The sequence below is a fragment of the Ostrinia furnacalis genome, unplaced genomic scaffold, assembly GCF_004193835.3.
Source record: "Ostrinia furnacalis isolate ACB-3 unplaced genomic scaffold, ASM419383v2 OfSCF1376, whole genome shotgun sequence".
Lineage (NCBI taxonomy): Eukaryota > Metazoa > Arthropoda > Insecta > Lepidoptera > Crambidae > Ostrinia > Ostrinia furnacalis.
The window spans coordinates 487,671-500,416 of record NW_021131615.1 but is presented as its reverse complement, the minus strand read 5'-3'; the positions used below and the strand labels follow the sequence as shown (position 1 = coordinate 500,416).

The 12,746-nt window shown below is 38.9% G+C and overlaps 1 protein-coding gene across 3 annotated transcripts in view; it reads left to right on the top strand.

The window, feature by feature from the left end:
- Positions 1–465: 465 nt before the first annotated feature.
- Positions 466–12,746, top strand: part of LOC114352475 (KH domain-containing, RNA-binding, signal transduction-associated protein 2) — a 128,935-nt gene continuing 116,654 nt past the window's right edge. For all 3 annotated transcript variants that reach the window (XM_028304089.1, XM_028304086.1, XM_028304088.1), the window contains exon 1: positions 466–641. In XM_028304089.1, the coding sequence (XP_028159890.1) occupies positions 533–641 (109 nt within the window). In that variant the 5' untranslated portion in view covers positions 466–532. The remainder of the gene's footprint in view (positions 642–12,746) is intronic.

Below are 12,746 nucleotides of genomic sequence, written 5' to 3'. Positions count from 1 at the left end.
ACCGTCTAAGAACCAATGATGGATGTTTGTTACTAGTTACGCAAAAACTATGGAACGGAATTTGATAAATTGCAGTAATAATGGCTACCTACGTCAGAATAAGTTAGGTGTGCCTAAACTTTGTATTCTTTTTTTTTCGTTTCTTGTGGTATAGGTTTAAGTACATAGTGTGTTCTATCAATCTTAATTGACCAAATTACAAAGATAAGTGTCAATTTAAGTAAGTCAGTTTTTCTGTCACGCTGGAAAAGCCGCAGGCAAAAACTTGTATAATAAAACACAAAAAGTAGAACAATATTCATGCAAATTGATTGTAAAGCGCTACGATCGTCCTATTCCCGGAAAATTCAATTTAAATCTTTCGCAAATTAAAATTTTCCCAGAACTGTTGCTTGATGAAAAATTCTTATAACTCACAAATAAATAATTGAAACAATATCTCATAAAATAATTTCTTCTTTCCAGGTACCAGTGAAGTGAAGTGTCAAATAACAAGTGTCAAAGTGATGTCAAAGTGACGTGTTGTGAGAACATGGAGCCGACCTTGCCGCTAGAGGTCGACGAGGAGGGCAGGCCTCCGCAGGGCTCCTCTACAGGCAGTGGGTCCTCCTCCGGGACGGGGTACTACGGACATAAAAATGGTAAATACTTAGAAAATAAGACCTACACTCGCGAGCAAAAGTATGGAATCACTTACATGAAGTTGTTTCCACGCGATCTTGTGTACTAACGAATTTGTTAGTAACAAAAAAAGTAGCACCATTTTAAAGATTAAACTTTTAACTTTAAATTGATACCAAATTCATTTAAATCACACCGGTATTTAAAAAGATATCCCGGCTGATGTGAAGAAGTAAGAAAAAAGGGATGTACCAACTGTTTAATACGTCGCGAGTTGCGGCCTATTTACCCCCTATAAAAGCACGTATTTTCGGATTTTTGCGTTCACACGTTGATCCATACACATCTCGGCTTCTTTTGACACTTTACCTGGGATTCTACACCTACAGAAGCAGCACAAATCGTTGCACTGTTGCAAGAAGGGCTCAGCCAGCGGGCTGTCGCACGTCAGCCCCACATAAGCCAGTCCTGGGTTTGGAAAGTTTTAAGGCGCTTTTGGGAGACTGGTGGCTTTATCCCGAGACCAAGTTCTGAACAGCGCCGGTGCACATCGCAGAGGGATGACCGTTTTTTCATGTCAACCTCTCTATGAAATCGTTATTTGACTGGCATCGACGTCCAGCAAGAGCTCAGAAATGTTCATAGGATAGCTGTTAGCGAGTGGACAGTTCGTCTAAGATATGAGCAATAAAATTTGACTCCAAAAAGGCCTGCCACAGGCTGGAAACTGACGGCAGGTCACCGACAAGCACGCTTTCAATTAGCTCGCATTCGGAAGGCGAGTAATGGAGGCGAGTTTTGTTTTCCGATGAATGCAGACTGTTTTTGCAGTGCAGCAGTCGAAGAGGTCGGGTCTATAGACGGCCTGGGGAGCGATTTGTGCAGTGCTGGTTCGCTAAAACATTGGCTTATGGGGGTGGCTTGCTCGACTTCCCATCGAGATGTGTAGGAGCAAATTGAAAGCGTGCTTATCGGTGACCTGCCGTCAGTTTCAAGCCTGTGGCAGGCCTTTTTGGAGTCAAATTCTATTGTTTATATCTTAGACGAACTGTCCACTTGCTAACAGCTATCCTACGAACATTTCTGAGCTCTTGCTGGACGTCGATACCAGTCAAATGACGATTTCGTAGAGAAGTTGACATGAAAAAACGGTTTTCCCTCTGCGATGTGCACCGGCAATGTTCAGAACTTGGTCTCGGGATAAAGCCACCAGACTCCCGAAAGCGTCTTAAAACTTTCGAAACCCAGGACTGGCTTATGTGGAGCTGACGTGTGACAGCCCGCTGGCTGAGCCCTTCTTGCAATAGTGCAACGATTTGTGCTGCTTCTGAAGGTGTAGAATCCCAGGTAAAGTGTCAAAAGAAGCGGAGATGTGTATGGATCAACGTGTGAAAGCAAAAATCCGAAAACACTTGCTTTTATGGGGGGTAAATAGGCCGCAACTCGCGACGTATCAAACAGTTGATACATGTCTTTTTCCTTACTTCTTCACATCAGCCGGGATATCTTTTTAAATACTGGTGTGATTTAAATGAATTTGGTATCAATTTAAAGCTAAAAGTTTAATCTTTAAAATGGTGCTATTTTTTTTGTTACTAACAAATTGGTTAGTACACAAGATCGCGTGGAAACAACTTCATGTAAGTGATTCCATACTTTTGCTCGCAAGTGTAGTATAGACTCTTGCGGTGCTCCTAATATAGCAGGATTCTTTTTCGCAATAAAACGAGATCAAAAGCAGAGTCAAGTAAATCTTTAATAATAACCGTTTTAAGAACATGCATGAGGCCTAGTATCGATCCTTGCGTTACACCTATGTAATACAAAATCGAGTACTATCCTCTCTCTCTCTCTATAAATAGATGTACCCATTTTTAGAGCAACCTTACCGTCCAATGACGGACAGAAGTTTACCTATTCTACGTACCTTTACCTTTATTAAAATCCAAACTTTCCAAATTTTGTATCCTTACTGGTATAACCTTTCTGTTGAAATTATATTCATATTGGAACTGTATAGGTATTTCTCATTCCATTACACAAACTCATTTACTTCGTCACATTCAATCTAATGCCTAACCACATTCTGAGTGCCAAATAATAACATGTCATTTTCCAAAGCAAGCATAATGACACTTCGCGAATGTCATAAAAACGATCAGATAGTGACTTGTAACTTTCGTACTTCGACAATTTACAGCTGAATTGCCTTCGTGCTGATGATATTTTACTTTGGGGATCAGTGTGGAAATCATGAAACGTAGACCTAATTATGACGTCAAATTTTTTTCTATAGTAAAATATAAGTAAAACCAATAAATAAAGAAGTTACAGGGCCCTAAAGTTAGCATAACAAATATTTGGCGCCATTTGAACAGTGACTTCACACCACTCTATCGGCGTACAAACAGTGACTCACCCCCCTGGTCTAGTGCTATTGACAGACCCAATTTTTAAAAATCTAGTATTTTTTAATTTTCTGCCAGGGTCACTCAAGATTCTTTCTTAGTAAAATTTTGAAACTTCTTTATTCAGTAAGGCCCGGATTCCGCCAAAGCTTAGGGGAAAGAAGATGTGCTTGAAGAACCAATGAGATTTCGTTATTTCCACAACACCTCTCCGCTCAGCTTCAGTGCGGAGTTTTGATTGGAAACCAAAGGTTGTAGGAAGCTATTGGATGCAGGCCGCTCCCTCCCGCCCAATCTGAAAATCATTGGGAGAGGTCTTCAGCTGTGAATTTCCTATTGCTGAAATAAAGAATTCTTTAGATTTGATCAGCGTTTACTCATAAGGGATATGAAAAAGAAGTGCTACAAAGCGATTGTCGGAGAACACAGAAGAACTTTCTTCTTTCTTTTTCTTCTTTTTTTCGACCTAAAGATTTCCATTATAACCAGTCCTATGCCTTAGGCAGTTCGATTTTTCAAGTTATTTATAATTTTCAAATCAGTCCTATGCTGCCGCATCCAGGCTTTATAATCTCACATTTCCTATTTTCTACGTAATTCAGTGTAGTTTTCCAAACTTTTTCATACGGAACCTTTTTCCTCCAAATATCCATAATCAGATTAATGTTTGTTTACCTCACGTTTGTGATTTGTGCTTGTAAACTACTATAATATCGGTTTGTATGGCCTCATGAATAGTTATGAGGTGGCGACAGAAATATGACTATTTGTTTTGGACTTCGTAGACTAGTATTAGAACGGAATAAATAACTTTTGTTTGGATCCATATTAACACAAACGTACCTACGTTCATTGAATCGAAAGTCATTTATTATACAAGCCACACTGTGTCATATAAAGCAGTTTTAAATAGTGTTATTTTATAAACACGAACTCAACAAACGGAATTTTTAATACTCAAAATGAAACAGAATATGACGATCCTATAAAGGTAGCAGGAAGGCGCTGGATGCAGGCCGCTGCCAACCGGGCGATGTGGAAGTCATTGGGGGAGGCCTGTGTTTAAAAGTGGATGTCCTGTAGCTGAAATGATGATGAAAATGAAACAGTCTGTTTTTATTGTAAAAAAGAAATAATATCTACTCAGCTAGGTGACATACTATTGTAAATAAACTTTGTAATTATGTACCAAAAATCTCCTAAATAAGGTATCAATACCTACTACACCTACATGGGTACTTCTCATTTACACTCAAATTTGATGGTCACACAATAATAGTTCATAAACGGTATAAGTTAGAACAATACCTTTGAAATCAGATGATAAAATATCTATTTAGCTACATTCAAAATAAATTTTATCGTAATAGAAGCAAAAATAATACGAAATAATCGCATGAAACGATAAAAAACGGGGTCATTTTTGGCGTTCTCATCGTGTCACACCTTCGGTTGCAATGAAACATTTGGTTACTGCATTCACAATTTTCATTCAATTTGTGTGTAGCATATACTAAAATCATCGTAATTAAATATACTTTCCACACAATAGTCAAAAAAATATCTTCTTATAATTATTTTGAATTGAGAAAGCGAAATACGTTGGTCACACGATTTTAGGTACCTAAAATTTTGAGTAATAATACAAGATTGCCGTTAAACCGAACACCAGGAACCAATCACAGTGTTCTATTCGGTTAACGTCAGTCACGCTTCGACCATTGGGGAGGTGAGATAGGTCGATCGTCGCTCCGCGAAAAAAATACGTAGCTTTTTGTGATTGTCCATAGACATACCGTCGCTTGCTTGAACAATATTTTCTACCTCTAAAATTTAAACAATTTAATTGAAACTTTGCCATTGAAAACTTAACATGTTAGACTTATTTGTGTAGTATTCGACTTGAACCGTTAAATTCAAATTTAAGGATAATTCATAAAAAACTAAAATTTTCGTCACCTTCGTGGCATCACCTTCGTGGTGTTTTATACACGAAGGTGATTTTAGGCCACGAAAGTGATTTCTTGCTTTGGTTTATTTTAAAATATAGTGACTGGTGTTTAATTTTTTACAATATATAACTAATAAATTATACGTGGTAAAGTAGAGATCAGTACATCAATAAATAAATAAGGGCCTCGTATTTTTGTTGTCTGTCTGTATGACTGTATGTATGTCTGTATATGTGACTCTGTATCTGTTTGTAAGATAAATTTAATCTGAAGTTTGAAGTAAAATTTGTACAACAAAAATACGAGGCCCTATGGCCTAAATAAAAAATATATTTTTGTTGAGGGACTGATAATCAGTTAGAGTTCTTTTTTATTGAGGTACTGATAATCCGTTTTTTGCTTCTTTAGCATTTCAGAATGACACCAGTGACACCCTTAAAACCAATTGCGTAGAATCTTGTAACTTAGTAGGTGACCTAATCGGTAAAATTTTATCTTGTATTTAACTATGTGGCGGACAACCGCTCGGGCGAGCGGAAATAAGAAAATCCTTCGTTTTAAAATGAAGATGTATTTCTGCAAAAATGCCCACAACGGCTATCAAAAACATAAACTCAAACTAAACAAAAGGTATCAAAAATAATTAAAAAAAATATAAAAACATAGATAATATAAAAAAGAGGTTGGTCCACCTATCGGTTCCCAACATCCTCCCCTCCTATTTATATTATGTTATTGCTATAAATTTATCTATGAAAAAAAGACAAAATATACGTCATTTACAGTAGTAAAGTCAGAGTCTTAACAGTCATTACACTTAAGAGTCATTTACAGTAGTAAAGTTTGAAAAAAATATTGCTGTGAAGTACAGAATCACTTTCGTGGCATCGAAAAATTCAAAACGTTAAATCTTCCAAACGAGACTCACTATTTGACTGATTTACTGAGAATACAATCTTCACATCAAGCGCTACAATTTTTGTTTACAAAAAGTTGAAATAAGTTAGAAATAAAATTCGCCACGAAGGTGACGATGAGAAACGTGGCGATGAGAAATACCCACATATTGTATGAAGCTCTATCGAATCGACATCCAGATATTGCATGATTAGATAATCTTTCTACAGGTATGAAAAAGACACTGGAACTTTCCTAAAAAAATTTGTGAACTTTTTATATTAAAAAGCGCTATTCATCCATTATTTCAACGCCAATTCAACTTTCGACGGGTCCGAATATTGAAATCACTCGAAATTATAGCCGCAGTGTTCGTTCAGTCGAGAGCGATCGCGAACAGGTGCGTACGGTACATTAATCGCTTTGTGCGATCATCGGGGGTCGATAGATATTCTTTATAGACAATGGATTGATTGTCGGCCATTTTGCGTCTGGATAGACCATTGTCTATGACAAAAGTGTGGGGATAAATTGGTTTTGAATAGCTTCTTTATCGAGTAATTAGGTTCTAGCCTTATTCACGTAACAAAACTTCAACGACTACAAAACACTGAGTTGCGATCCTATCGAGTAATCGTTCTATCAAAATGACCCTTGTGAATACGGACTTAGTACCTACTGTTTTTCAATAGGACGACTTCTGAACGTCAACGAGATCTTGACTGTAAAAATACGTGAATTAGGCCACAGTACTTCATAAAACAGGTTTAGGCATAGGTAATCCCGTACCTAAGTAATTTTAGCAATATTATAGCTCTTTTGATGAATGATAGATGTCTTACTTTGTTCATAGCAAAACAAAATATTTTTTGTTTACGTGATTCGATTGGGTTTGTGTAAGGTTAAGTTACGTTTGTTCTAAATAGCTTTTCTAGTAGTCTATATTCACTAGAAGTGTTAGCCAAAACGTCACATTTCCCAAACTACCTGCGGGCAGCGGTCGAGCGCTCGCCACACGGCTGCGGCCGCGCTGAAATGCGCTCGCCGCAAACGTGCGTGCTGGTGCGAGAATGGTTTTTGGTGTCATCGGGAACACTGCGAATTCCATTTTGCTGTATTATTGTGAAAGTACAATTATCTAGTATTAAATTACGCAAATAAAACATTAAGAAGAAAAATGAACTAAGTGCGCCTTCAAATTAGAGATGTGGGGAAGCAGCACTGCAATAGCGCCACAGTACCTATATTTTAATCATACAATTACTATGTATGAGCGCAGTTGCAGCGCCACTATCTGAGGCTGGGTTGCACCATTTTACTTTAACTTTGACAAACGTTAAAAATCTGTCATTAAACTTAATACAAAAACACCGGATAACGTTAAAGTTACGGTCAAAGTTAGGTGGTACAACTCAGCCTAAGTGACACAGTGACAAGGACGTGCAGCTGTTGCGCTCCTAGAAATTGTATAAAAATTGGTAGTGGCGCGATAAGACGCCACAGTGATGACACTGCAGCGCTTCCTCACGTCTTATTTTGAAGGCGCCCTTAGTGACAATCTCACGCATCGCGATTCCCGTGACCCATTTTTTATTGCAAACCAGTATTTTATTCAATATCAATAATTTTGTAAATCATATTTGATATTTTATCGTTTTCCTCTTATTGATACTGAGGACACGCCTTTACTTTTTGTCGCAATCACAACTACGCAGCAGTTGTGAGTTACGGAATAATCTACAACTGGATCTAGATTTTGCTCGCAGATCTCTAGAGAATGTTACATTCCTCCATTTGCCTCTAATAAATCAGATAGGGTCGTGCTCCTCCTCCTGCAATGAAGACTAAATCACCAGATGATGATGATTTTAAATCGCTGTTCCAATATCCACTACCTCCTTGCTTGTTTGTCACCTGTCATCCGCTTTGCACTAGGCTCTAGTGACGATAGGGAAATTGATCCTGTACTTCAAACTCATCCTATGTTCTTCTAATTAATTTCGTTGCGGGTCCAATGACATTTAAACTTTCTCCCGAGACAAACTTGACCTTCACTGATTGGGCTTTTATTGGCGGCCAAGCTTTTATTGGCTACATATTAGGAGTTGCAACGTTGGTAACAAGAGGTGGGAATAGTCCCGTGCTGTAGATCCTGACTACACAGAAGTTGCAGCGGTGGGAACGAGAGGTGGGAATAGTCCCGTACCCGCTACCACACGGATAAGTCTTCTGGGGTCAACATAATTATCGAGCACCAGAAGATAATAAGTGCCTCTCATTCACCATTTTTGTTGTATACAGCCCACTGAAATGCTGCCGCGATTTATTGTTCTAACTTGGATATTCGTCTGCAACTCCGGCTTCGAGGGGACCCTCAGTCAACTGGAGGAGGTCCATAATATCCCACCACCACCAATGGTTCTTCCTGCCTCACGGCGTACGAACCGAATCTCGGAGAGCGCGCGGATACTTGCTCTGGGCTCTTTTCCCCGGGCGCTTTGCTTGACTCCCTACAAACTTCTCTGTTCCATGTCCCTTCTCATAGTCAATTCTCCATCTTCTGGAGCTTGACACCACAAATACGGTACTTCGCGTCGGGCTGCTATCGTTGATAAATGTCATCACTTCTTCTCATAACTTCGCCTGATTGTGTGCCAGGAGTGCGCGAACTCGCGCAACGCGATCCAGTTACTGCGACTATTCTTGAGGTCCTGGTGATAAACAGGTTCTTGCTCTTCTTGACTGGAGGAGGTCCAGTTGTTTTAGGTGTACTACGCTAAGGCGTGGCGCTTTATTAGAAAGATATCCGCTACCACTGAAGACTCGCCTCTATCCTTTGTCGCCACCGCAATCACGCGTCTACAACTACGTGCCGTGAATTATCGATGGCGAACTTCTTACGCTTCCAATAACTCCAACTATTAATAAGCTTTTTGGTAGAGCTTTGAAAAAATAACCCGGTGACTGGTGACATGTTTCTGAAGTGTGGAAGTAATGTTTACGCCCAAATAATTTCAGTGTGTCATTGAAAGAAATCATTCGGTCATTAAGGAAATCATTGAGAAAGGTCTATGTTCAGCATTGAACTTCTAATGGCTGAAATGATGATGATTGTTGAAAGAATATCTTTATGTATTCTCATTGGAAAGCCATTTTAGTTTTTAACGCTCGGCGGAAAAAGAGAGGTGTTAAACGACTGGTCCTGCGCTGCCTGCATCCAGGCTCATCCCACGACCTTCACCAAATCGTCGGTCCATCTAGTGGAAGGCCTGCCCACGCTACGTCTTCCGGCCCGCGGTTGCCACTCGAGAACTTTTCTGCCCCAACGGCCATCGTTTCTACAAGCTATGTGCCTTCTTCAGTACCATTTTAAATACCTTTGATTGACTTCTAAGGTCAGTATCTAACAGCAACGCTATAAATGATTCAAAAGATCGTTGCTCCCTTAATTTAGAAATTCAAGACAGCGGTCTGAACAACTGTTACTGTCCAGTCTATCCGATTTGGATTGATTAAAAGGCAGGCCGGTGCGATTGACCTACTTGTGGTCACAGCCAAAATAGAACAACCTGTGAAAAATTTCTTGATTCAAGGTTGCATCTTATCGCCTCAAACCCTTGCTTGCCCAACCCATCTGGTCAGTGTGGGGAATGTAGGCCCAACCCTCAACTTGCCTCTGGTTAATTAGAGAGGATCGTGCTCCTGCACTAAAGGAGACTAATGCCCGTTTTCACCATCAATCCCTAATTTTAAAGCGACCTTTATGTAATATTAGGTAATACCTAACAGGAATTTCGTTTTCACCAACACATAAGGGACACCTTAGGCCTTATGGGATCACTTTAAAACAGGGGCCCGATTTTCGGCCGCCTAAGTGTTAGGTGACAGTTATATTGTCAATCACGCCTATTCGGCAGAATGGAAACTGAATTAAATGATTTTTTGGAGCTTTTTATGCAATTGAGACAGTGGAAACACTTTTTCACTCAAGTTTATTCAGGCGGCCACATAATAATATTATAGAGTGAGACAGGATTACATACGGTATAGATAGTAGGTATATTGGTCACTCATAACTTATCTCATAACCAAGCTATATTTCTGGCTTCGTTTGTAGTCCCTAGAGCCCTAACAATACCTTATAATTAGATATAATAAAGATTTGATAGGAAGGAGGGCTGCACTAAGGCTTTCTTGGCCTCAGTGGGGGTAAATGAAACACAACGCGGACGGTTGATAGGTATCTGGTTTATATATGTCACCGTAAAATTGTGAATTCCGTCAGATTATAATCTGACGTAGTTAAATTACAATCTAACCTAACCTAACCCACTGTTAGTTTACAATCTAACGCGTTATATTATAAACTGACAGAGTTCACAATTTCACGTTGACATATACAAGATTTACACAATTCAATGTGTCCAGTCCAATGTGCCGTCGGTGTAGAGTGCCTACGGTGCACGTTGAGGGTTCATGGGCCAGTCGGCTAGCACGTAGGTCGCGGTCGATGCTGACGTGCTCGTACAGTATCCTTGTGGGCAAGTAAAATTATAACCAATTTATCTTTTTCCTTGAGGGAAAAATTTTGCTTCATTTCTTTTTTCCATTGTCGTTTTTATCGAGCATATGCTCCACGCCACAGAACTCAACAAAATATCTATCAAAATCAATATGTACATTTTTATTTTCATTTATTGTGGTGCAGCAGTCATCTTGACATTTACTTTTTTTAAGGCAAAGGAATTACATTATGCACCCAAACCACAGATTACATAATAGCCCAAATATCTTTTTTGTCTTTAATAATAACTCAAAAATACAAAAAGACATCAGTTTTGGTCAACTATTTCTTAGTTTTACTTTTATTTCATTTGTTTCTGTGAAATACGTAAGATATTCCCAATAAAATATTTTATCGGAAAGTACCGGTTTTTCAAACGTCACTAGGCGCACGAAGAAACGCCACCTGACAAAAGAGTCCCTACTTAAGTTTACTATAGCATGGTGAAAACGAACTTAGGTTAGTGGGCAGTTTAGGCGATCGTTTAACCAAAGTGATATTTAGTTAGCAAACGCTTAAGGGATCGATGGTGAAAACGGGCATAAATTACCTGTTCTGGCACAAACCATTCCCTATCTATATATATAAAAGAAAGTCGTGTTAGTTACTCCACTTATAACTCAAGAACGGCTGAACCGATTTAGCTGAAAATTGTCAGGGAGGTAGTTTAGAGCCAGGAGAAGGACATAGGATACTTTTTATCCCGTTCGAAATAAAAAAAAGTCTGCTTATTTATTGCCATTAAGGCGGAACAAAGTTCGCCGGGTCAGCTAGTTGTAGATAACTTTCAGAAATCAACCATCATCATCATAATCACCATTATCAGGATCAGGAGGACATTTCTTTAGTTTCCACCGCAGGGGCAAAGTCCTTTCCAATTTACCAGAAGACCATTAAGCATTTGGCCTACACTACCCTTCCCCACGCTGGGCTAGGTTGGGATATAGGATATAATATGTATGCATACTTACTTACCTAAAGAATAAGAAAAAGTAAGAAAGAATCATATGCGGCTGGACATTTATTTAGAAACAAACACAATAATGTCAGTGGTTTCTCATGACATGCGTATGATAGATTGATGATAATAACCTGGCTGGTTTGCTCAGACTATGGCGGTCAATAGTCGCACGGGGTTGCGGGCAATACGAATACTTAATGTAGAGGCGATTTACGCGGTATTGTACTGTACCTACCCTACTATAATAAATAGTAAAGGGAAAAGTGGTTATTTCAAACTAAATTGTTTTTTTTTAAAGAAGTTGGATATTTGATTCATATTCAAGCAAGCAGCATCCGCTAAGAAACAATTTTACGAAACTCCACCCCTAAGGGGGTAAAACTACGGGATCCACGCGTACGAAGTCGTAGATAATATAAGTTGAAATATTTAATGAAAAATTACTAAGTAAGTAAGTAGGCTAGGTAAAAAACTTTTTGACCAAAATTGTAAGTTGGGATAAAAAATCTCATCAAAAACATCTTTTTTTTTGCTTCACCCAAATCACCACACACTTCCACAACTAATTAAGAGACTCAATTAAAAATGAAGGAATCCCCGTAATGGCTTTGTTACTTCGCCATAATTATTTTTCGATGTTCGTCCAAACTTCGTAATTGCTTCGTCGGATAAGCGACGGTGAAGCGACTTCGTTTACGGATTTTTCGGATCCTTTTACAGGAAAATATCGAATGTAACGACCGTAATGAGAGTTGTTTATGTTGTTATGATGTTTTTTGTGTTTTTGTATGATGCGGCCAAGATACTGAGCAGGTGTCCCTTTTGGCACATTTTCTTAAATTGTTAAATGGTTTGTAAAATTAGTGCCAAATAAAATATTTTCTAACTTCTTTCTATGAATTACTAGCGCCATACAAACATTTTCAAGACTATAAAAACCTACTTACCTTCCATTACGTCAAACTGTGGTATAATTTCCTGTTGTAATAAAGGCGGTTTTCCAAAAAAAGTATAGTCTGGTGTGCTGCTGAATACCCATGTCACTAAGGGCTATATTTCACCGGGACATCATGGCGGCGCAACCAGTCGCCGCTACCAACAAAATGTATACAGCTTTGCGCAACCAAACGGACACCAGGTGAGTAACTCTCTATAGAGCTGTATACATTTTGTTGGTAGCGGCGACTGGTTGCGCCGCCATGGTGTCCCGGTGAAATATAGCCACGGTAATAATATCATACAGTATTGTAACTTCATATAAACAGACGAAACGAGAACTTTCTTTCCAAATTCAAATCTCGGTATGCGCTCGGTATGCAAAAGTCGGGGGTGTCGCGAATGTG